General features: G+C 36.7%; 1 protein-coding gene across 1 annotated transcript; it reads left to right on the top strand.

Annotated features, from left to right (window-relative positions):
* The first annotated feature begins 1,003 nt into the window (after positions 1 to 1,003).
* LOC139692561 (beta-hexosaminidase subunit alpha-like) lies at positions 1,004 to 27,279 on the top strand. Its single transcript, XM_071590805.1, has 8 exons — positions 1,004 to 1,245; positions 14,953 to 15,157; positions 15,978 to 16,093; positions 17,541 to 17,746; positions 22,255 to 22,370; positions 23,823 to 24,042; positions 25,703 to 25,925; positions 26,669 to 27,279. The coding sequence occupies exons 1-8, from the start codon at positions 1,036 to 1,038 to the stop codon at positions 27,089 to 27,091; spliced, it is 1,719 nt and encodes a 572-aa protein (XP_071446906.1). The 5' UTR covers positions 1,004 to 1,035; the 3' UTR covers positions 27,092 to 27,279.
* The last annotated feature ends 46 nt before the right edge of the window (positions 27,280 to 27,325 follow it).

Here is a 27,325-nt window from a genome sequence, read left to right as displayed (position 1 = left end):
GTAAAAGAATGAATGAAATCGTGTTCTTTCTCACTCCACGGCACATACGTTCGCAGCCTTAAGAGAAAAAGATCTTAAATTTGACAAAAATCGATCGCATCGATCTTCGAGAGCGATTTTTTAAAAACAAGGTGTCCACAAAAGAAATGCTAGGATATTTATATGAGTATCCTTTTGGGGTGTTTTTTAATCGTAAAACGTAAACCCATCCCACATTCCCAAGCATGTTCTCTATCCGAACGTGTGCCTGGAAGTCACTCCTGGGTTCCGACGCTACCACAACCGATCATAATTTTAGTTAATCCGGTTTTACCTAAAGCAATAATATTATGTATTCCAAAATGATTTAATGATATTGAAATGAAATTATTGACTTTGTAATTCCACACACAAAAGTGTGTGGAATTACAAAGTCAATAATTTCATTTCAGTTCAATATGTTATGCAAATTACATAAATTTTCGCCGGGGACAGCAAATTTGATTCAATTATACTCTAAATGTTAAAAACTTCACTGCCAGTTTTTGAAACACACTTTATTCCAACTACGACTATCTCGCCAAGCAAATGCCTCGATTTTTTGTCTGGCTACATAATTACCGCCAATAGGATTACAATTCCCAGGAGCGGAATTCTAGCAAAGAAGGATGTAAACTATTGGATTACATTTGATACGTGCGGGGCAGTGGATTCTGTTTTGTCATAACCTCATATACGAATTGAAACCGTAGAAACAATTTCCTCGTACGATTTCACCATACCATTTCCGGAAATTATTGTGTTGTTTTGAAAGAAAGACTGGGAGTCCCCTCATTTAAAAAAGGTTCATCTATCTCGGTGATCTCCCCTTTCTCATTCTTTTTACTTTCGTTCCATGCGGGCTATAAGGAGCGTAGAGTTTTGATTGGCTGAGTCACGGCGGCCAGGCTCGTCAACACTCGTCAAAGACTTGACGTCACTAGCGGTAGATATAAGACGAGTTTCTTCATTCCTATCGCCCAGTTGCCGAAGCATTTAGAGAAGGCCTGAAGCAGCATGAACGTACAAGGTTTTAGCGTACGATTCGCATTCTTGCTCATTTTCGTAGCATGCGAGATAGGAGTTAGCAGTTGGCGCTATGACGGCATTGGTGTAGCACCTGGGCCCAATGTTATTCCCACGAGAGGGCAAATATGGCCAAAGCCACTTAAGAGGACTGAAGAGGATGGATACCTAGTCGTTCGTCCTTCTGCATTCAGTTTTAAGGTACATACTTTTCACTAAATATTATTCAATATCTTCCAAAAACGAACGCTATTCAGCTTCGGTATATATATATATATATACCGTAGCTGAATAGCGTTCGTTTTTGGACGATATTGAATATATATATATATATATATATATATATATATATATATATATATATATATATATATATATATATATATATATATAGCCTAAAAATAGTTTTACCCCACCAATTCCTGATTTTATGGATTCATTATATTTTGAATAAAAACATTTTACAAATCGCAAATAACAGAACGTTTTACGCTGGAAGTACTTTCTGCTCGCTCTTAGTAATAGCATGGAATCTCCTTATATTTTTTCCGCGCTTATCTTTTTTTAGGTCTCCCAAGTATAATTATATTATTTCTAGTCGTTTTACACCCTCAATTCGTATTTCTATTGACGTCCCGTAGAATAAATGCTTTCATTTTGGAAATCAGAATATCTTTTTCTCCCACTTCACTCGCTATAACATTCTTTAAAAATTGATTGTGTCTTAGGGGTCAAATAGAGAGGTTGTTACCCTCCGGTCTTATATCTTTCTTTGCGTAAGTCTTCGCCATTTCCTTGTTTATCAGACATCTTTCAGCCGATCCCCACCCTTCTCCAGAAACAGGAGGTGACGATGCTCAGGGGAAAAATCAAGTTCTTTCATAGAGTTGGGATTCTAAAGGGGCCCTTTCAAACCATGAATGTTCTTCATTTAAAGACGCTACCAAGATCTAGCAATGGGGAAAATTATATTTTTACATCATCCAGAGCAGTATTTAGGCCACATCAATCGAAGCAAAATATGTGCGAAATTGAAAATTAACAATGTTCATTGAAGATCAGATTACTCAATAGAGTAACGCGGTAATGCTTAGGAGAAAATGCAGTAATTGCATCAGAAAAAATTAATTAATTTACGAGATTAATCTTAGTCCCAACGATAAACACCGCTTTTACGACGCACAACACCGTGCATATTTCTTGAATCTCCCCCGTCAGTGATCGGTAATATCTAGTGTGTCTATGGGTAAAACGTAGAACTTGCTCAAATATTATGCGATTATTCACACACCAACAACTACTTAACACAAGACATATTATATGTACGAATTACGCGCGGGAATATATCTTATGAAGTTGCTTTAGCATTTATAATTTTGTTTTCTTAGCTGGATATCCTTTTGGTTCCCCGTAGTGAACTATGCATTACCTTGTAATTAGATAATTTAGGTAGAGGAAATAAAGGAGAGAAAGGGCGGAGAGAAATCTTGGAGAGACTTTGCCTACTGCTCAATGAAACACTTTAGACGGTCACAATTTATTCTCTCGTTAATCCTTAGAGTGGGGAACTTCGGTAAATGTGGTAGAAACTGCAGGAAGGATTGGATAAATCATCAAAGTAAGACAATTAAATATCGAATTTTAGTTATGCTACATATTTTCCCACTTGAAATGTTTAGAACGCATGTTTATTTTCTGAAAATGGAAACACGAATCTTTTAAATACACCTCCCCTTCCTGTTTTGTCTTTCAGAATTGAGGAATCATAACAAAGTTACAAAAATCGCATGTTGAAAAGTGGCCGATATTCCACCCTACATTTTTGTAATGAATTCATCGGGTTTACGAATGAAATTGATTAATTAAAATTATTTAAAAATATTAGTATCAATTTATTATATTTAAAGGTTTCACTTATTCAAAAATATTTTACAGTAAACTTTCACATACCTAATGAAATACGTTGTCGGTAGAGGAGAACGCTGAGAATATTAGCTTTTCAAAATTTAATATGACCAAGAAATGACTCCAGAGAATGGGTAGAGTACTTCAAGTGAACGATTACGTATACTCGTTTGAAGAAAGAAACAACCAGTTACACATAGTGAGACTTCGGTTGCCCAACCCGAAAAATATTTCACGCCTGCGGAAGAACTAATTTTCTTTATTTTCTAAATTGGGTTGGTGATTCGTACTTAGATAATTCTCTCTCACTTTTGCTATCATCAGAGATAAATTTGAACTGTAGCAACGACCCGAAACATAATTTCCAGCTGGCGATTCTCCCAAGGAAGATTATCGCTTCTTGTGTCCTTAGCGTCGCTACGTAAAATTCTCTTACCGTTAGGAACAGCGAGGAACGCAGGCAGTTGAGTGCAACAAGCGGTTTCTTTGAGGGTATTCTTTGAAATGCGGACGCGAACTTCACAGACGACGATGAGAGGAATGCGCTGACGACAACCTTCTTTCAAGGCTTCAGCATATGCCACTCAGCCCCGAGAAAACTTTACCCAACAAAATTTATCAAAATGATTGCAAGTAATATTTCCTCTCTCGGAAGGAAAAAAGATGGGCAATGTAAGAAGTAAAAATCTGATAAGAAAGAAATCTGATTCAGGGCCCCTGAATAGTGCCAAGCGAATGGTAAGCGCGAGGCCAAGGGAAAGGGGAGATGACCTCCTCCTCTGATCCCCAATGGTTTGGTGTGACAAAGCTAAACAAGACAGATTTTTGGATCGCGAATTGCCTCTTAAAATATAGTATTTTGGACGAATTTGAGTACACACAGCCCCTTGGTCACTTGGAAATACGAGTAGACCTTCAACCGAAATTCCCATCCACTCGATCGCTACCCTGGTTATTTCTCTTCTGGCAGAGTCTAGGCCTGTAAGGGGCCTCCCAATTATCATTATTGATTTCTCGAACCCATTTATCCCAGACTAAAATAAAGGATCCTAAGAAGAATGTGAGGGAGTGAAGAACACTTTTCACGGAACCTTTGCCGAATACATTAACAATAGTAAAACAGAACCATTAGAATAAAACAGAAATTTCTCGAGATCATTGGTTCTTCAATTTAAAATAATAATTAATTAATATCAGTAATTTACGAAAAATAAATATTCATTTTTCCACAGATAAAAGTATGTATTCACAGAAAAGTTTCATTGTGGGTCAAAGTTTCATTCAATGTGGAAAATTGGAATGCGTACGTATTTTTTAGCAAATGTGTTTGAACTCCGCTTAATACGAGCCTCGTATCGCCTAAATATTATACATTTATACTATAGGCTATAACTCACATACACACTACGTATTATCATTGTCAATCTAGTAATATTGTGAACATTGGAATTGAAAATAAGCGCATTCGAAAAATTCGTTAGTTATAAATCTTGAGATTTAGCTAATCGTTAATAGAACAGACCATTATAAATCTTTAGAATATCAAAGGACAATTATGGCGCCGGGGAAGGTTCGACAGATAAGGCAATATTATATCATTGGGATCAAAGAATGGACGACCGACGGATACGTCAAATATTCGTCTTTCTCTCCTGATTTGAAATTGTAACAAATAAAATAAACGATAGTGGTCGATATGGACTTTTTTGACACGTGTATCTCATTTTCATTTATCTTTTAATTAGAACGAGTTCAAGTAATTTTGATGTTAATGCTTCAACGTCGAGCGTATCGTTTTTTAAAATGTCAATGAAACTTTTTATTAGACAATCATGAAATAGTTGTGGACATTTCGCCAATTTTGGATTAACAGACGGCTATTTTTTATTGTAGCCTGATGTCCGTAAACATTAATGAATTAATGGCTGCATGACCTGACCTAGTAGCGACAGCAATTTCTTTTCGTGACAAAACGTTTATTTTTAAAAATCGAGTTTTTCCATGCAAATTACAAGAAAGCAAATTAAGGTGAAAAGGAGTTTTACAATCACTTCAATTCGAAGTGAGAATAACAGAATCAAAAGAAATATATACTATATATGTTCATAATATAAACTTGTACTGTTTTCATTCTGAAACCTATCCACACACGCAACTATGTTGAATGATAACAACGCCTATTTAAGTTAATGAAAACGCTCAAAGCATGTTAAGAGAGCGAACAGCGTGCTAATTCCAGATCTAGAAAACTTCTAAGGAGAGTTATTTTCATACATGAAAAGCAATAATTTTATGAACTTTTCCCTACCAAGAAAGTTGACAATCTTGTTAAATTTGACATTAGTCGCATTAATTCTGACGGCAGGAGAAAAGTTTATCCTCGGCGTAGATATTCAAGAGTATTCAAGAGTCCATCGTATAAGTAAAATTCATTCTGAAATTTGCTAATGCTAAAAAATTACCCAAGGGGTGGGGGGTTATGACCCCCATAGTTACCCTTCCACCTTTGATCCTCCATTGCAGTGTGTACTTTACATGCTCTAAACACTCCTGTTGAAATTTCGTCGTAAATATTTATGAATATAACTATTTTCCAAACAAATACGTACGCAGTTAGACACGATTAGAGCACATAATTATGACACACACTATGGCATTTAAATATGAAGATGTCCGCAAGTTCTCACGCTTTCTTCCATCCCTAACGTCGGTCTTGTTAGCTGGTGGACAACGCACACAATCACTGTCCTTAAAGTTCGTCCCCAGCTTACGGCATGGTGCTTTGTCAAGTATTATTCAACTTTAAAGGGGATGGCTTAATATTCTCAGGATGAAGAAATCAAAGACAAAATCATAATTATCGATACGGACCATTCTGTTAAAAGTTATTTCTTGCGGCATTCGTCTTCATCTTTCCTCTCTTTTGTATACATTTCAGATAAAGGAAGTGAGCCAACCTATGTATAAAAAAACATACTCGTTCCTCATACCGACGAATTATTGGAAATATATTTTATACTTAAGGGCTAAGAATCCAATGAATGGAAAATAAATAAAATACAATTAAAGACAGAGGATATTTTTAATAAATATGTCATTTTTCATTTAGCTTTTGACTGACAACTTTTACGTGTTCTCAAACGAGGAAACAGCAATGCCATATAATTTAACTTTAAGACATCAGAATTTACCGAATCCCACTAACTTCCTCCGAATGAAAAAAGATGATTTATGGTGCTTAAGTATATTTCGCAGAGAGATTTCACAGAAAATCATGCTCGTCCGGTATTCTGCGTGACAGCTAGGACTTGAAAATAGAAGATACACGAAGTCAAAGCATTGGTTAACAAGGAAAGTAGTCGTAGAAACCGACAAAGACGTTAATTCATAAGGTGAAATTATTTGTACCGGTGTGTCTCCTTCTGTATCTAAAAGTTGTGTCTGATAATTATGTAACAGATATTTACTGAAGAAAACATTAGTGGCACGTAAAGAAAAAGTTACCTTCTTACAATTTTCAGCGGGCAATAGGAAACTTCCATTGCAACTAATAAAATTCCTCTGCAAAGTTATTTGTGCTCATTTCCATTATTGAAAAAGCGTTGGTCAACGGAAAATTTGGCTCATTTTCCCGTAGATATTATTGTACCAATAGCGATTTTTTTTAAGTGAAGAATAGATATCGGGAAACTTGTAGTCGAAGAAAAAATATGTTAAACCAAAGGACGGAATAGTATTATTGACATTTCTCATAGCTAAGAACAAACATAAAAGTTTGAGGCCACAAACTAGACCAAGTAGAAGAGCTAACTTGTCTAGGAAGTGTTTAAATCAAATATGGTGAAAGCAGCGGGGACAAAAGAAGAATTGCATTTGGTAAAGCATTTACAAAGAGAGAGTTGATAAATAGGGCTTTTTTTAAGATTGTAAAGGAAGGAATTGTGAAAAATGAATTGGATAGCAGATTTGTACGCCGTTGAAATTTGGTCATAGAGGCAAGAGAAAAAGCGTTCATTATAGGCTTTTGAGACGAGGGTATGAAGAATAATGGAGAAACTAAAACGGAAGGAAACGAAAACAAACGCAAAATTATGATGCAGCAGAGAGGCTAGATAGGAACCATTCAAGTAATGAAAGAAGAGTGAAGAATGCGGGTAATGTTAAAATGGCTATAGAATGTTAAAGTCAAAAATGGAAGAGTCATAGGGAGACGGTTAGGCAAGCGAGGTAAAGTGAGAAAAAGTGATAGTCGTCTTGGAAGACATGAATGGTGGCAGAAAGTAAGGGAAATTTAAGTATGGTTTCTCGAAGATCAGTGTGAAGTGCGGCCTAGTATTGTGGCAGTGGAAAGCCGTGTCAGTCCAAAAATTAACTTCATCAGTGGACTACCATTGGTGATATTGTGCAAATACGATCAACCCAACATGAATACTGCCACTCTAATTGTGATACAAAAATTTAATTTTGCTAAAGAATTGGAGCAGCAAAATTACTCGGCGTCAAACGGGCGTAGGGAAGTTAATAAAACTAATTAACAGATTCAAATTGACGTTAGTTGAAGGGGAAACTAACGCAATCGAGTAAAAATTAACTTTTATTATTAACTTCCATGTACCGCTAAGTCGAAAGTTGGAATGACGTTTTAAATTACTTCGCTTTTTCTATCTACGGAATAAATTTATCTTATCTATTATGGAAAAATTGGCTATTTCTTATAATGAGGTACATGCTAATCATTGGCGATTTAGCCTACGGGCATATTGCTATCCAATTGCGGGAGAGGAACGCAGTTTTTTCATTTAAAGGAAGGAGTCATTGGACGTATCCACAGATTAAGAAATAATTTACGAAATTTCAGCAGAGCCTGCGCTTTATCCTGCGGTTTTCATGAGATATTTTTCCCCTCGCATGCAACTTGCAAGATCAGGCTCCCACATCTAATCAGTCTCCACAATCCTGAATGATGATGACCTGCAGTATATAATTTTGCATAGGAGGCTTAGATGCTTTGGGTCATACGGATAGCATCCTCTACGGAATTCACCTACGTACTGCCTCCATTAACTCTATGTACAACATGATACCCTGAAAGCCTCCTCTAGAAAGAGTGGCGGGATGATTCAACACCAGGATTCGACTATTCAAAATAAGTAGTGTTTTTGGTGCCTATTTCCAAATGCAGGAGGAAAAAACGGCCTCCGCAGTCGTCACGAAATGCATTTACAACGCAACGGATTGTAGAATAAAAGTCGGAAGAGGAATGCCACCCTAAAAATAGGAGTTGGAAAGTTAGGATGATGCTGAAAACAGGAAAGTTGAAAAATATCAAGAAGAGAGAAAATAAATTTAGACTACTTGGGCCTATGCGAGGGGAGAAGGAAAAATAACAGGGATTATTGGAGCGAGAGTTATAGCGGAGTGAGAATAATGTATAGCGGAGGTGCAGAGAGTTACAATGGGATTGGAACAGTAATAAATAGAAAACTGGGGAGAAGGGTTGTGAACGAGGATCATGTGAATGACAGAATATTATTAGTACAACTAAATGAAAACCCGGTCAATTTAATGGTGACACGTGTGTATATGCCAACAAGTGATCGTAGGAAGAAGAGAGAGGGTTGAAGTTGACACAGTATGCGACACGTTAGACGTAATTATTACGAATGTACTATGGAGAAAACTCTTCACGGTGAGTAATAGGGAACGTCGACGGAGTCACAGAACATAGGGTCAGTGGTTTTTACCTTGTACGGTTCATTCACTGAAACTGGTAATGATGTTGTCCAGACAAGTAGTGAGTCTGGTAGGTTCACAGTTAGTGCAGTGAAGATTAAAAGAAGTCAACGGATTAGAAGCCCAACTGAACTTGTTGGAAACCATGAATATGTCAGCATTCAGATGACATGCAACATTCAGCACATAAAACGAGAGTAACTTTTCAGCATGTGTCTCACTAAGCATGCGTCTCGTCAAAGACTGACGATTTCAGCATGCGTCTCGCTGTAATCATTTGTCATGCTAATTACAGAGAAAGTTAAGTTTCTTTGAATATAAACGACCGCAAGAGGCCATAGTTTACAGGGGCAGGACGAAATAGGCACGCTATACAGATAGGTTAAAGAGCTGTCAGAATATAAACAAGGAAATTCCGTTAACACAATTAGAAATTCACAAGACAAATTATTAATCAAAGACGAGGCACTAACAAGTTGGAAGGAATATTAAGAGGAAATATATGATAATCCCATGGATGACAACCTTTGGTGGAAGGGATTCTTAGTTCCGATGACTCATAGGGTTGTGCCGGCGGGAGAAATAATAATTGCTCCTGGTAGGATCGCTCATTCTAGATATGTCGAAGGATAAGAGCCAGACGTAGTTCGCACAGCGTCTGTTTCTCAGTGAGGCGGCTGCAAAGGCGTCTGACCCCGGTGAGGCGGCCATTAAGTGATGGTGTCACGTTAAAAACAATACTGAGAAAGGCAACGGGAAAACACCTCAACTACTATTCCAAAGACTTTCGTGACGGAAAGTGTAGAGAATATCAATCCTGGCAACTACGGCACTCAGCTCAATTGACCGTGTGTGATACCCGGTATCGGGAGAGGCAAGGCTTCCGCGGTAGTCATCTCACGAAAACCTTGCAAAACAAAACCGACAGCCGTAGGACAGAAGATGCAGAAGAAGAAGACCGAACTAGTTAGAATAGGAACGTGGAATTTTAGGACAACGTTGAGAACAGGTAAATTAGAGAATATTAAGGTAGAGCTGGAAAGAGGAAATATAGATATTTTAGGTTTATGCGAGGTGAGATGGAAGGAAAGCGGGGATTACTGAAGTGATAGTTATAGAATAACACACAGCGGCGGGAACGAGAGCCAACGAGGGATTGCCATGATATCAATATCGTAAAGACGTAAGAAAAGGCGTAGTCAACATAGAACAAGTGACGGATCGAGTATTACTAGTAGAGATAAAAACAGAACCGACGAACTTGGTCATTGTTCAAGTATACATGCCACCGAGCAACCATGAAGAGGAAGAAGCCGATAGGATATGCGATCAGTTAGAAGATATAATCGCGTGTATTCCTGCAGGGAAACATTTAATAGTGATAGGAGATTGGAATGCGACGATAGGTGAAGGAAGAATGGCGATGAGGTGGGGGATGACGGTTCAGGAACAAGGAGTGACAGCAAATAGAAAGTAATTGAGTTCTGGAGGAGACAGAGCTTAATCATCACCAACACTTGGTTTGGACACCACAAAAACGTAGTTACACACGGAATATGCCAAGAGACTCAGAAAGGTATCAGTTAGATTGTATTATGGCTAGGTACAGATATAGGAATAGCATGATGAATTCTGGCTGGTAAAGACCGGTAAAAATAGAGCAGAAGAAGCGTGGTGGAAGATGCAGTGCTAGAATATGGAAAGTTTGCAGAGGAAGGGCGAAATTGGTGCGCTCTACAGCAAGATTAAATCTTTGTCGGGAAGTAAGACGGGAAGATCTATGCTAGCAGTTAGAGATAAGGCGCATAAGATTATCGTTGACACAGGAAAGATCCAAGAGAGATGGAAGGAATATACTATAGTATAGAAGAACTGTATAGTACAGAACTTAGACCAACAAAGTTAGACATAGAAAAGGAACATGACGTAGAGGAAGATAGCTTAGGTCCAGGCATACTCGACGATGAGATAGAAAGGGCATTAAGGGAGATAAAATCATATGAGGCCGTGGGGGTCGACAACATTCCTGCGCAACTACTAACTTGTAAAGGTATAGGAAAATGTAGGAGGAAGAGTTTTTCTGGAGTATTCACGAGGAAGGAATCTGGCCGGAAGACTTCGTGAGATCAGTGTTATTTCCTTTTCCGAAAAAGGTAAAGGCTATATCATGTGAGGACTACGGGACAATAAGTTTGATATCCCACGCAGCTAAAGGGAATCTTAGGATCATCAAAAAGAGAATAGAGATCGGGGCAAACGATCACTTAAGGGATGATCAGTTTGGGTTCCAGAAGGGGAGAGGCACACGTGATGCCATTGAAGTAATGAGGTCTATAATAGATAGGAATATAGAATAGAATTAGGACGTATTTGCCTGCTTTGTAGATTCCGTAAAGGCGTTTGATAGAATGAATTGAGAAAAACTAATTAAGTACATTGCAGAAAATTAGAGTAGATTGGAAAGATAGGAGGCTAACCCACACCTCATGTCTTAGACTGCTCTGGTGCGAATGGGGGATGGAGAGTCCGGATGGGTTTCATAAGGAGGAAAAAATTAATGAGCGGGATATTGAGTAAGTATTTTAAGAAGAAGATCGCCAATACTTTGATATGTAGTGTGGTTTTGTACAGCACAAAATCATGGCCACCGAATCAAGATGATATGCATAGATTGGAGGCTTTTGAAATGTGGGTGTGGAGAAGGATGGAGAAGCTGAAATGGACCGAAAGGAAAAGAAATGAGGAAGCGCTAGGTTTGGTGGGCGAGGAGAGGGGATAGTTGGGAGAAATAATGAGGAGGCAGGAAAAATGTATGCAAAGCAAATTGATTCGTAATGGGATGTTGACGACCGTGATAGAGGTGAGAATGTTAGGAAAACGAGGAAGGGGCAGCAATTGGATTGGGACGTTGGGCAGAATGAAGGGAGGAAGGAAGTGTACGGAGATTTGATGGGGCTTATTGTGGTGTAGGATGGTGGGTTGTGATTTGCTGGAAGAGACAAGAGAATTGTTTGGTAGCTTGTGTCCATTCAAAACCTACCTTAAACGGTAGATTACATATAATATGATAATTATCATAGTCCAGGGAATTTAGATTAAAAAAACAATTAGGAAAGGGAATATGTGCGATTCCATTAACGTGTTTGTGGATGATGAGTCACTTGACGATAATTGGTGTCATGTTAATTAGTGAGAACGTGTACAGTAGTGGGTCAGGTGATGAACCATCAAAAACCTACCCTAAGAGAGACTACGTTAGGTATAGGAGTATTTTCGTTAATAGTAACTAAATTGTGGCCTGTTACGAACAGCTGAACTTTTCTCCGCTGGCAGTGTAATATCGCCAGAAATGAGCCTTCCCACGCGAGGCAATTAACGAGTTTCAAGCAGAATGATACCAGCACCGCCTGCAGAGTTTATCTGCAGAAAGTGCGATAACGCCTGGAACGAGTCTCACCGAGCAAAGAGATACGAACGGGTTTGGTAAACGGTAAATGATTAAACAACCACGTGATATTTCTTTCAATAATGCGAAGATTTCAACATGCGTCTTAAGATGTAACTGGCCATGCTAATTACAGAGAAAGTTAAGTTTCTTTGAATATTAATAACAAGAGGACGCCATAGTTTCCAGAGTAGTGGTAGTTTTAGGAGAGGCGACCGACAGCGGACGTCATTTGCGCCATTAGGGATGGCAGGGAGAAGGGTGAAGAGAAACCCGGCTTCGGCATTAGCCTACTCTTAAGGAGAGGCGCCAAAGGGTCCGCAGCTCAACGTCCCATCCGACGGACGGCGAACTCATTCGAAGTGCCCTCCACAAAGCACCATCCCGATCCCCTACTGTAGTTTACAGGAACAGGACGAAATGAGCGCGCTGCACAAGGAGGTGAAAGAACTGTCGAGATGTTAACCAGCAAATTCCGTTAACACGGTTAGAGATTCAACAAGCAAAGTATTACTCAAAGACGAGGTACCAACAAAATGGCAGGATTATTTAGAGGAAATATACGATAATTATCATAGATCAGGGAGATTAGATTAAGAAGGCTTTTTATTTTTTTAGGCTTTATCCCCATTCTCTATCACCAATTGTGGTCTACCGATTAAGTTAAGTTTTTGACTGACACGACTCTTTACTGCTACAGTACAGAGCGTCACTTAACACGGTACTGCAAGAAAGCCTACTTCGATTCCGTATATCTATTACCTCCCTTTCTTCCGGCAACATGCATATTATTAAAAGCAGTCACTCTTCCAAACGTCGATTTTAGTACAAGATGTGTCGTGTACTTGGAAATATGTCGCAGATTGCCTTCAAGGTCATTTGACCCAGTGATAACACATGATATTGACCCGCAGAAGCGAGCGGAGGACATGGGAAGGGTGTGAAGAAATGCTGATGGACAAAATTGACACAGGAAGTGGTGGAAGAATCTATCGGATAAATTTTAGGGACCATAGCAAGTTTTCACAAATTTTTCAGCTCCTCTCAGATTACGAATCATAATTTATGGCTCCATGGGGTGGGAGGATTCCATGATAAAGAGTATAGAACTTTAAAAAAATGAGAGTATAATACTTTCTCAGAGTTTGTTTTGCTCTAAGGATGTCCATGCTGTTGCCTTTTCACACTTGCCGGGACTTGCTGCTTCGTAAGGAATTTAATTGGCAAGAATGCTCAACTTTGACCCCATGTTGGTGGCGAGTGGGCACGACCTTGACCCAAATATATCCGCTCCCGCAGCTCAACGCTAGCGTTATAATACCCAGAACTCACTGCATGAGGGTGGTCGCGCATTAAGTCCCACGCCTCCCCACCTAACACCCCATCATTTAAGCACATCTTCCAAAATACCAAGTTTTCAGGATTAGAAGTCCCTGGACCTGACCAAGGTATTTTAAGTCGGTGCTCGAACGAATTTCTCCGTGATATATTTCCGCATAAAAACAAAAACAGACACGCCTGGATGAGAGCATTTTCGCCGGATTCTGGGAAATACATGCCTTCCCGACCCCCTCCTATATTTTCGGTGATTTAAATTGTTTCACTTGTTCTACCGCTTATGCTCTTCAAACCCAGAAATTAAAGTTGAATAGGAAATTGTGCAAGTATAAAATGAGGCAAACCTTCGGATTCGAAAATATACATACTACGATTTTCCTGTTAAAAATGCCGCAGTAACTTGTTTTTGTTAAAAATCATAAAGAATGTACCTACATCCTAGCTTGTTTGCCATAGGGCGTCGTCTTCTCGAGATATTACACAAAAAATTCGGCAATTTTTTTAAAGATTTACCGAAAATTACATGGAAGAGGAGTGGATGGTGTAAAACCTAAGGATGACGCCGTAGCGTCGAAACTAGTCGTACCTGTAATAAAGTGGTGGATTGGAACAAAGTGTTTCTTTTTCATTTATTAATAGTTTCCATGTTTCTTGACTAAAATTCATATTCTTTTGCATTTCTTCCTGTACATTATTACAGCATAAAGAGTTTTTGCAAACAAAAGTATGCTAAGGAGTCAATTATTTTATATTACTTTTTAAGATTTGTCAAAGGTCAGAGTTTTCAGCATAAAAAACCTAATTATAAACAATTGTATTAGATAGTATTTCCTGTAGTCAATCTATGAGTTGTACAGCAAGCCCCTCAGCAAAGGCACTACAGTAGTATGGCATGAAATTAAAAACCCATAGGTTTGCATCACATAAAGCCATATACATTGCATTTACAAAAGTAATGGAACGATAATGGGAAGGATATATTGTGTAACTTTTGAGGGAGGAAGGGTTTGGTGAGAGGTTCAGATGGCAAATGAGATACAGGGAGATTGAGAGGTTGGGGTTGATGACTTCAGAAAGGATATGGTGGAGTGCAGGACTAAAGATGAAGACATTAATCCTTCTCGGTTAGGAAGAAAATTTCTTTGGGTTGGTTTCCAGTTTAAACATTTTCTCAATTAAATCCTTTGTATTCTGCATTAAAATGATAAGTTTAAATATATAATATAGCCATCCTCCAAATGTAGCCAAGACAACCCGCCCCCATTATTATTATTATAAAAAATCAGCAGTTTGTGGTGATGAACATAGAGTCAGACTTTACTTCCCTCCATGCCTCTGCTATAATATAATTCAAGGATAAAGCTCTACATAGAGGGTACATATACTTTGTACCATTTAAAAACAAAGAATACTGTCTGTACTGCAGCTCGAATCCTCTCAGTCTCATGCAAGGGGTGATGTCATAATAAATTTTCCTTTCTGAACAGATAAATGGTCATGACTGTGACCTCCTCCAAGCAGCATTCACTCGATATTATGGGGTGATGCTGACGGCTAGCAGGCGACGGATTAGAACAAGTCGGAACAAATCATGGCGAAAGGATATCAACTTTTTGGGATATTTGGATTCTCTTAAAGTGGAATTGTCAACTCCATGTGAGGATATGCCTCATGCCGCAATGGAGGAAAGCTGTAAGTACAGATCTTGGTAGGATTTTAACTCTAAAATTATGTGCTAGGAATTAAAAAATCACTGTCAAAAAATTTGTACAAATTTCATCAAATCTGAAAAACTGTCCTAGGGATGTTTGTCTGAGGTGAGCGTGAAATTACATCCTCAAATATGTCTGTTTTAATTCATGACATAATGGCTCTATTTCTAAAAAATAAATGGTGTTTCTGAATAATATAAATTTAGATAAAAAATCTTCCAAGAATGAAGCAAAAATGAGTCTCTTTTCAAGAGTAAAACCACAATTATAATGAATTGAATGGTATAAGCAAGGATTTGAATGAAAAAGGCTACTTTCAATGAAATTAATATGCATACGCTGAATCTAATGAATGTAACAATATTTCCGAATAATATTCTCAAAAATGAAAATTTTATTTATTTTTAAAAAACATTGATAGCTGTGACATGAAATTAGACTATTGAGGAAATTCATTTTGAAGAGGTTGTTTCATATCTATTCCCCATCGACCATTAAATAAACATCAATGAATTAATGGAAAAATCAACCATAATGATAAATGTTCAACATGACCACTATAATGCTCAAAAATTTTCTCAACTGAACACATATTACCAATTGTTTTCAAAACAATAAAGCACCACAGAACTATATGCTGAAATTATTTTCCATTATATATAGTTTGTTTTGAATATATGAAAATTTAATCAACATTCAATTTAATCTGACAAGATTTCATGAATACAAATAAATACAATTTTTGTCAAGCTTACTGCCCAGTGTTATTCATCAATGTTATTATTATTTTTAATTTACAGATGACCTTCACATTGCTAAAGAAGGTTCATGGCTATCATCAAAATCTGTCTGGGGTATTCTACAGGGTCTGGAAACATTTATTCAAACAGTGGTTTTATCTCCTGATGGGGCAGCAGTAAGTACTCCAAGTGTACAGAAAGTATACTGAAAATCAATAAAAATTATTGCCTATATATTTTTCCTGCAGTAAGGAAAATTTTCTGAAAAAATGCTTGGAGGGATGTCAAAATGGAAAATTATTTTGGAAGTGACCAATTTTTTTTGGCTCTCGTGATAATTTTTTTTAAGGGAGTGCACGTGGGAGAGGGGCACTAGAATAATTGACCAATTGACACAGTATAAACAGGTATACATATATTACATTTTTTGCATTGGACTAATTTCCAATGTTTTGTGTTTAAGGTTGCGTTATTTACATGCAGCATTAAATAGTACACGGATGCTCAATGCGAAGAAATTGGTATTTCATTCTAATTTCTCATACTGTTTCAAGAACCAAAATTATACACCATACTCTCCAGCTGTGCAAAACATTCTTGGGTACCTAAGCTGTACCTTGCCCCCTCCCCCTCCCTCCCAACCTGCTCATAAAATTTCAATCATGAATGGTGATGGTAGCTCTCCACAAAACTGAAATATGACAAGCAGCTAACATGGTTTTTAAGTCTAAAGACCCCTGAAAATCTCAATATCATTCTTCACAATTCAATCCATCATAGTCCCGGAGTATACTATATGATAACCAAGGTCACTAAATATTGAAAGTATAACCCTCGTGTATCAGATGATGTCATGGATAATTTAGGTATAACCTGCACTCTTAACTGCAATATAAGCCAGAAACATAATTTTGATGATTTTATTTCCGTGAGAGTATCCATTAACCGTATGATCCTTTACAGGAAAACTTTGACCCTTCCCAAATCTCATGTGACCAGCTGCAAAATTTTTTGAAACCTTTCTACTTGTGTCACTTCATCAGTTTTTTTGTGCTAACTTTTTGTACAAATAATGCCTACTACTGGTTTCACAGATTTTTCTGCCAATGCAGTTCACAGTGGTGAATATTAAGTGGTGTGCTTCTAAGATTTTATAGCATCCATAGAGAATCCAGATGGTGCTCATTATGCTTCTGAGGTCCTAATAAACACTTTGTCCTTTGATAACCCAGAGTCAAACCACTTGACAATTTTAATTGTCCAAGAATGGGACTGCAACACTTATTTTAGGGTTAGCTTATGGGAGTTCACTTACTGTACGGGTCATTAAATTTTTTTTGTATTTTACGATGATAGTGTTGCTTCAAAAAGAAGAAAAAGTGATGGGGATCAGAGGGAATGATGCATGTGACACCATTGCCACCTCTCCCTATGCCATCCACTAAAATACTAGCAAATAATTGACTTCTGCTATCCATAGAATTCCATGGTTACGTATGCTTCTCAAGGTTAAAAAGATCACATAAATTAAAAAAATTTTCAAGTATACGTTGATAATATTAATATGAATCTTCTCTGTCTGGGGACTCCATCTAATGCAATTCCATTATTCCATCCCAACAGCTTGTTGTGAAGGTGTCAGAAACACAAGATTCACCACGATATAAACACAGAGGATTACTTTTGGATACATCTCGTCACTACCTGCCAGTTCAATATATTCTTCGCACGCTTAATGCAATGGAGGCATCAAAGCTTAACGTTTTTCACTGGCATATTGTTGATGATCAATCCTTCCCTTACCAAAGTGCTGCATTTCCTGAACTCAGGTATGATATCACAGTTCCTGAATGAAAGACTGATTATCTGATCGGTGTATCTATGGATTGGTGAATGTGAGTGTTCTACTGAAGAGGGTGGATGCATAGGAATACATAAGAATCAGTGCAGTGGAATACTTGTATTGCTTTTGTACATATGTCCTGCCCAATTACTGTGGTTAACAAAATAAATTAGCTGCAGGCTGCCGTACCCTGCTTAGAGCATGGATAATTACAGTGATTATAACTTATGCAGTAAAATTTTATTTAGTTGGTGTAATTTCCAGTGTCAATGCTGAGAAATGATGAACTTGCCCTGAAGTAATGGAGCAGTAGCTCATGTCAAGACCGTCTCGTATCTTGGGGAACCATGACTTTTCCAAGTTTAAAGTTGAAGTATATTGGAAAAATAATTTACATTATATTTTTTTAAATTCCTGGGAACCTTGGAGAACCTAACTATTTAATGACAGTTGGGATATTTTAACTAGTGAGTGGCTTTCATTTTCATATCTTCCATTAATGAATGTTTTTACATACCTTTTTAATATCTCAGCCATTATTTTAATCTTCTTTTTATACAGTTACACATTTTCAAGTACTCTGTATTCTAACTTTCTATATCTTTTATTTGATGAATCCCTAGTTGGTGACCGATTTCAAGAGATGCTCCTAGATCAATCCTACTTTAAAATTAGGCCAAGAGATCACTTAACTGATAATTTGAAAGAGGGCATTTTTTAAGATGATATACATTTAAATTATTTCCTTCTGAAGGTTGTCCATTGGGCATTACACATAAAACTTCCTTTCTTACTCATAAAACACATACATGATAGATGTTACAGATATTTGTATCTCAACCACATTCAGAAAAATGCAAACATAACATAGACCTGGGATAACCATATTTTACTTATTTGGCCCTTAAAAATCCAAAAAGAGCATAGTTCTGGCCTAACTTACCTAAGATCTCCTGGGGTTAAATTGTGGTTTTCGATATATTAATTATATTCCCCTAAATTAAACACAGGAATATTAGTCAACCCCCTGGGTTATCCATTTAATATTTCTGGTGCACACATTTATTTTATATTCTTTATAAAAATAAGGAATACAGAATACAATCAGGATGCATATTCCTGCTTTTTGGATTTCGAAAAGGCATTTGATAGAGTGAATTGGGAAAAACTAATGAGTATATTGCAGAAAATAGGGAAAGATTGGAGGGATAGGAGGCTAATCCGCAACCTGTACATATCTAAGACTGCTCAGGTGCAAGTAGAGAACGTAGAGTCCGGATGGGCAGTGTTAGGAAGAGGTGTATGGCAGGATTGCCCATTATCACTGGTGCTGTTCAACGTATATGTGGAGGAAATGATTAAAGAAACATGGAAAGAACTGGAGATAGGAATAAAAGTTGGCAGGGAATACATAAAATCATTTAGGTTCACAAATGATCAAGCTTTAGTTTGTCAAATTCCAAGAAACTGCGAGAGATGCCACAACAGTAACTTTTAACAGAATCATGCGCTAAGTGTGCATTACAATTGAACAATTTCAGAGAGTAAAAATCATTCGCCTTGACCGGGATTCAAACCCGCCAAGTGCTTTAGCCAGTTAAGCTATCGAGGTGTCCTCTCAAACTCTGTCAGCCAAGGAATGGCAAGCTGAGTGAAATGGATATTCAGTGCAATAGATATGGAATGAGAATAAATATAAATAGAAAAAAGGTTATTTGGCTTTCCAGAAAGAGAAAGGTTAAGTTAAATGTTAAAATAAGAGGGAGAAAGTAGAGCAGGTGATATAGTTAAGTATCTCGGAAGTGTTTTGGACCAAAACAGTCAAAGTAGAAGGGACATAAGGAGGATTGTGTTTGGCCCAAAACTTTCACAAGGAGGAGGGAATTGACAACAGGAAAATTGAGTAAGGATTTTAAGAAGAAGCTCGCAAAAACTTTTATATGTATTGTGGTTTTGTACAGAACAGAAACATGGTCATTCAATCAAGATGATGTGCATAGATTGGAGGCTTTTGAAATATGGTTGTATAGAAGGTAGAGAAGGTTAAGTCGACAGAAAGGAAAACAAATAAGGAGGTGCTATATATGTTACATACCTCGGGGAGGGGATTGCTGAGAGAAATCCCAAGGAGACAAGAAATAGATGCTAAGCATATTGATTGGTAATGGGATGTTGAAGACTGTGATAAAGGAGAGAATGTTAGGAAAATGAGGAAGGGGCAGAAATAGGGTAGGTATGTTGGATGGAATGAAGGGAGGAAGGAAGTATTCAGAGGTGAAGAAGGGCTTGTTATAGAGTAGGGTTTTGGGTTGTGTTTTGTCGGGAGAGGCAAGATAATAATTTGGTAGTTGTGCCCATCCAAACCCTACGTTAACCAGTAGATTATTTATAAAATAATACAAGTCACTTTGCATTAAAAAGTAGATTACTTAATAAAGGTGCTTCTAAAATGTAGTACTGCATACCCTTAGGTATAGTGTTAGTATTTTATCAACTGAGTGACACATTTAATTATTAAACAATATCATTTGATTTAACAGTTTCTAAAAATATTTATATCGACCTGAATGTAAACTTCAAAACTGGAAAGGCCATTCTCTCCACTAAATTATTACTTTTCTAAGGAGCTTATGGCAAAATCATAAATATTCACCAGAGCAAGGGAGAGCATATACATTCACAAGAGAATGGAAATGGTGCTTCATGTGCAGTAATCACATACATTACTGAAATTTATTAAAACAAACTATAAAGAACAAACTGAGTTTTAGGTAAGGGAATTAATGCACACCTATCATTAGATATTTGTCAGCATGAAAGGCATTATAATTAGATTATTTCAGACTACTCTAAGGGATTGCCAAAATGAAGATTAACCTGTTTGTGTAAGCAACTTGATTAGTTTTGAATTTATATGGTTTGCTAGTAGTCACAAAACCTCCTACATATAAAAATTTGGTTCACTTGATGAATCAGGACTCCTCACCAATGCACTATCCTCCAAAATTAGTGGAACACTAGGTTAGATATTTGACTCAATTCCTTAAATTTTTATTACACAAAAGAACAGGAGATAAATTGCACAATCTGTTCTTGGAGCCATAGACCCTCAATATGTGTGTACCACCTTTATCATAGATAAGGTTGAAAGGCTACGATGGCATTTACATTAGACTTTTATTCTTGACTTCATTTTTAATTATATGACAGCAAGACATGCATGATCACCAAAGGTAGTCAAACATTCGAGGATACAATTTGGGCAATTCCCAAAATTATCACACAGCATCATGTATTTTTATAACATCCATTTCATTCAAGTTGTTTTAAATCCTGCTGATATTCTGTTCTTTCTAAACTCTTCCCCTTTACCCCCTTAACAATGCATATTCTCTTCCTTTCTCTCCCCAGAATAAGAGGGCGGAAGATGAGAAAAATTATGGGTTCAAATGGAAGGAATGTGCTACACAGTTCAGTTAAAACTTTTGGGCAGTATATTTCCTGTTTTCCTTTCATTTGACTTCAAAAATTAATTGTATGCTAAGATAAATGCATTTGCTGAATTAATCAGGTATCAAGTTAAATAAATAATAAAAGATGTACCTTGTGAAGAAGTCATTCCATAATCCAGTAGACACATCACATTCTCGCAAAGAGATTTCTTGCTTTTATGTACATCATCCTTGGTGATTTTCTGTAAATCTAAAAGGGCAGAATACAACATTGGTGTGGGTTAAAGCAACAGAAATACATTTTAATTTTGTAATACATAACTTGTTATGAGGATTTTTTCCTACTCATGGGTGGAATCACCTTTCTTCAGTTGCTTACTACCCATATAAAAAATAACTTAAATTTTAAACACAAAAAAATATGAATTTTTGGGAAGGGTATAATGCAAAAACTAAGGCTTTGTGACAGAGGGTTATTGCCCAAATTATTGTTTATGCAGTCAAAATACAAATTGTAATCATACAGGGTACATATATTTCAATTATGAATTCATCAAATAACATAATATTAGGTACCTCTCAAATTGCCTGATTCAATACCCAGAAGTATTTGGTTATGTAAATGCATATTATTACTACCATCCCAGGATTAAGACAATTCTGAATGGCCTTGTCTCCTTGGGACTTCCTTTAAAATAAAAGTATCATAGAATAATAATAAGTTTTTAATTAAACTCCAGAGTGTCTACAACTTGAATTGTGCCGCCATCATAGAGAAATAAAAAATACTGAATTAGAATAAAGATCTAATAAATTAATTTGTATGCACTATCTATGCAAACAATTCCACGAAGTGAAGCTCGAAAGTGTAAAGTATATACCTGTATGTATGCACTATCTCAGAAAGGGCTTTCTAACATTAATCCATCTTTAAAATAAATCATGCATTTATTAATTATTACACTTATTTTAAATAAAGATTTTTTAATTGCATTGAAAAACTTAGGGAAATTAAACATAAACTGGAATTGTATATTTTCAGCAATAAAGGAGCATACAATCCACTTACTCACATATATACTCGAGAAGATATGTTCAAGATCATTGAGCATGCAAGACTGAGAGGGATAAGAGTCATTCCAGAGTTTGACACTCCAGGTATGTGATTCTGCTGTGATGGAAGCATTTAATATTTTTCCATTTCAGTTTCAAGTGCCAGGGGAAAACAAATGGTTCCCACTGCCGGTACAGGAAGGACCACTTATTTATCTGTTGCTCACATGAGTCTGCATTTATTTTACATGAAGATATCAAAACTATAGTTTTTCGTAATTTTTCTCTATTTTGATATTTGAGATAAGCATACCAGATCACATGAAATTCAATTTTTAATGTAATTTACGTTGTAGGACTTAATGTTAAGGTACACTTTGTGGATCACTTTTATATTGTAATTGAGATAAAGAAAGTTCAATATCTTGCAATTGATAAAGCTGTTTCCAAGAAACTTACAACATTTTTACTAAAAAAATTAAAATTCCGTGGAAAGTACAATTCCTCCTTTAAATTCATTTAATTGGAAGGGAACTCCTGAAATACTATTCATAATTCTTCAATGCCATTCTCTTATTACCTAGCCTCTCTCCCTTCCCAGTTCATGTTTAATTCCAGATATATAAAGCAAGCTTCATTTTGAAAATCATGCAAAGTATTGATAAAACATTTTCTTCAATAATGTACACTATTCTCCACATATATAAGGAGGAAATGGTAAAAGAGGCATGGGAATTACTGGTGATTTGAATGAATGTGAGTGAGGAACATAAAAAATCAGTTATGTTTGCAGATGATCAAGCATTAGTTATCCAGTCAGTCTAAGGGTTAAAGTAACCGCTGAGAACATTATAATACTTTTACCAGTTTGATAGGTATGGTGTGAAGATTTATTTAAACAAAACCACGATTAAGAGGTTTTCAAGAAGGAGGAAGGCTAAGTTAAACATTAAAATAGGAGGAAAAACTAAAGCAGGTGGAATAGTTCATGTATCTTTGAAGTATTTTGGACCATGATGGTCAAAATAGTAGGGGAATAAAAATAAGATTACCATTACCAGGCTATAAAGCTTCCCCAAGGAGGAGAGAGTTCTTGACAGGAATTTTAAGTGTGGATATTATGAAAAAATTTGGGAGGACTTTGATATGGAGGATGGTTTTATGCAGTGCAGTAATATTGTCTTTGAAGCAAAATGATGGACATAGATTGGAGGCTTTTGAAACATGGGTGTAGAGAAGGACGGAAAAGGTGAAATGGATGGAAAGCAAAACCAATGAAGAAGTGGCATGGTGGGAGAGAAGAGAGGGTTGTTGGGAGAAATCCAAAGGAAGCAGGAAGGATGGATTGAAAGCAATTTGTTTGGCAACGGGAGTTGAAGACTGATATTTTATTCTATGGAGATAGGCATCTGTACAAATATTTTAGGACAGCAGGAAAAGTTAATACAAAAATTAAGTAATCATATTCAAGATCAAATACAAATTGCCATAGAGTTATAGTCTATTTTTATTTTGTCACATATGAATAATACCATTGCATATTATGTTTTGTTTAAGGTCATACAAGGTCATGGGGTCTTGGAATCGAAGGGTTACTGACACCATGCTATGGTGGAAATTATCGAAGAGGACTAACTCCTGATGGAAGCTATGGGCCAATTGATCCTAGCAAATCAGAAAACTATGAGTTTCTCATGAAATTTTTTGATGAAGTCAGACAATTATTTCCAGATCAATACATTCATTTGGGAGGAGATGAAGTCAGTTTTGAATGCTGGTAAGAATTGAAAGATCTTAAATTTTCTAAAACCTAAAAAAAAATACTTACTCATTCACATTTATTTTAGAGTAACTTAATTCTTTTTTAATCCAAAAGATTTTGAAGGTATTATTATGCCAATACCAAGGTTATTTGAATATTACAAGGGTAGGCTGAAAACTAATGCACAGATGCTTGTAGACCACAAACAAAATGACCTTCAGAAGCACTCCTGGTACCATGTGGAAGTAACATTCCCTCTCAACATGCATGATCAGGTTTGAGGTCCTTTCATTCATCCAGTGCATTTTGAAGGCATTATCTAGTGCTATGTCAATGCAAGTTAAACAGTGTGCTGTTGTCTAATTTTTAACTACTGAATAAGTGTCTCCCACAGAGATTCATCGCCATTTACAGGCTGTTCATGGTGACGATGATGTTGATAGGTATACTGTAAATTGATGGGTAGTAAAATTTTATGGTTGCGAGCCTGGAAAAGCCATAATTGTTGATGAAACTTCTTTTGACTGTGTTTTGGGATGCTCACCGAGTTAATGTGACCAATTTTCTGGAGTGAGGGGCAATGGTAAATTCTTCTCAACATATACAGACTCTAAAACACCTCCGACATCGAGTTTATCGTGTTAAAGGCAGCCTGGCGTCAATAATCTTGCAACATGACAACGCTCGTCCACACACCTTGCACAAAATTGGATAGGCTCTGCAAAACCTGAAATTCAAACCGATTCCACACCCTCCTAATATCCCCGATATTGCGCCTTGCGATTTTTATTTTTTTCCTCAACTCATGAGACACCTCAAGGGTAATCACTACACCTCGGACGATGAGGTGAAGGCATCTGTCAAGTCCTGGATTCGAGGAAAGTTGGAAGAGTTTATCAGGGACGGAATGAAAAACTTGTTCCACGTTCGGAGAAATGAGTTAGCCTTAACATTGACTATGTTGAAAATTAAACGTATGATTTTGAAACTTAAGAATTGTACTTAAATGAACTTTTTCACCGATCTTGCTATTTGTTTTGCTCTACAAGCATGTGCGCATTACTTATCAGCCTACCCTTGTATAAACCTTGAAACATTATGATCATTAACATTTTAATGCTCATTGTGGAATAAGGATTGAGTATTCATAAAATATACAGGGTGCAGTAACATAACTTCCTTTTTTATAAAGAAAAACCCCTTTAAAAAGGGAAGTTATTTTGCCGTGTCCTGTATAAAAGGGCACTTAACGAATGTCTCTGTAATGAGGCATACAAAACACAAAAATGATTTCAGGTATATTTTTGCAGTATGGTTCACTAAGAATTCCTTGAACTTCAATGTACCAGCATTAAAACTACAGCATTCTTGGAACCAATGAAAAAATTCATTTTAAATAAATATGGTGATGAAGTGGCTTTTACTAAACATTTCACTCCATTGTATATGAATCTCAACTCAACACTAAATGAATCAAAACATTAAATATCTCATTTGATAAATGCAAATTATGAAACTTCAGTCTTATTATTTTAAAATGTGTTTTCATTTAATTTAATTCAAACATTATTGGTATATTTGTACTTCAATACAATAGATGAGATCTATTCCAATGGATGCTTTGTCAGCTATTGATAAATATTAATTCTGAGCCTAATAAGAAGACTTATTCCAGGAAAAGCAATCCAGATATCAATGAATTCATGGCAGCCAATAATTTGACTGGTGATTATGCTGGATTGGAGGAGTACTATATCCAAAAACTGGTGGATATGGTTAAAACTTTGAATGTCAGCAATATTGTTTGGCAGGAAGTTTTTGATAATGGTGTAAGAATTCCACCCGAAACTGTGGTCCAAGTTTGGATTCCTAGAGGATCTCAGAATGAAATGTCTCAGGTAAGGTGGCATTCCCATACCTGTATTAGTCAATCAAAAAGCCATGGAGAACAAAATTTGACTAGATTCCTTGAAACACATGAATAATTATTATTCAATGGAAGCAATTCGTGGCTTAAGAGTTCCAATGCAAATTGCTAATGCAGCAAAGTAAAGCATATATCACCCAAAATGGTTAACTTAGATTTCATATATGTAATGTCAACTAAAAGATTTTTACATTGCTTAGGACTGACTGATAGGCTACACTTAATCTTTTCCGTGATTTTCTCTTTGGCTCTGCCTTTGAGTTTCGATTCCATTTTATTGAATGAAAAATATTTAAATGCAATCAGCAAGCATTATAAAGAAATCACAATACATACCAAATCGTATCAAATGGCAAAAGAAAATCCTGCCAATAGCATAAACATCATGTGATTTTACTTTTTTCATGGCAATGTACATGCAATGAATGTGTAACCCCTACACTGTTCATATTGACCAATCACAGCTACATTTTTAAATGTTAATAGGTCTCTGATAAAAACTGGCAAGATTGGTCATGGAATTCAATAAAACTGAAAATAGTCTTCTCTCAGTTTTCCAGATAGTAAATCACTCTAATTACTAGTCCAGTGTGAATGCTTGAATTCTAGACCTACACTCTGCTGCTTAGCTACAAGTAATGTTGAACAAGTAGCTAATTATCCTTTTTATAATAAATAGAGTTAAAATTCACTGATAAATATAACTTCTTTCAGATAACTGCAAAAGGTTACTCAGTCCTCCTATCCTCATGCTGGTATCTGGATGCCCTAAGCTCTGGTGGAGACTGGAAAAAATTTTATGACTGTGATCCAGAAAACTTCCCAGGTACGCCTGAGCAGAAAGAGTTAGTCCTTGGTGGTGAGGTATGTATGTGGGGAGAGGTAGTAGACTGGACTAACCTGGAACCAAGAGTGTGGCCAAGGGCTTGTGCAGCTGCAGAAAAGCTTTGGTCTTCGCCAGAAGCGTTCAGCAAGAAGACATGGTCCAGCCATCTTTCAACTGGGAATAATTTAGATAACTATGACATTGACGAAGTAGCAGCAAGGTTAGAAGAACATCGATGTCGCCTAGTCCAGAGGGGAATCAAAGCACAGCCCCCAAATGGATCAGGTTTCTGTCCAGGAGAAAGGTGGTAGCAAATGCATGTCCACATTCCATGCCTTAATCCAACAAATGAATTCACTTGGCAGCTATCCAGATTACCTCAGTCTTGAGGACGTTTCACAAGGAAGAGAAACTAATGCGGATGTTCACATCTATTAAAAAAATTCCATTTCTCATTGTAAGGTATTACTCACTGTATTAAACCTATTTCATATTAAATTCAAAAAGTAAAATAGTTGGAATTTTCTTTTTACATTACTGCATTC

The sequence above is a fragment of the Hetaerina americana genome, unplaced genomic scaffold (genome assembly GCF_022747635.1).
Source record: "Hetaerina americana unplaced genomic scaffold, ioHetAmer1.1.p SCAF_1, whole genome shotgun sequence".
Classification (NCBI taxonomy): Eukaryota; Metazoa; Arthropoda; class Insecta; order Odonata; family Calopterygidae; genus Hetaerina; species Hetaerina americana.
Note: the sequence above shows the minus strand (reverse complement) of the source record. Positions and strands in the feature narration are given on the sequence as shown.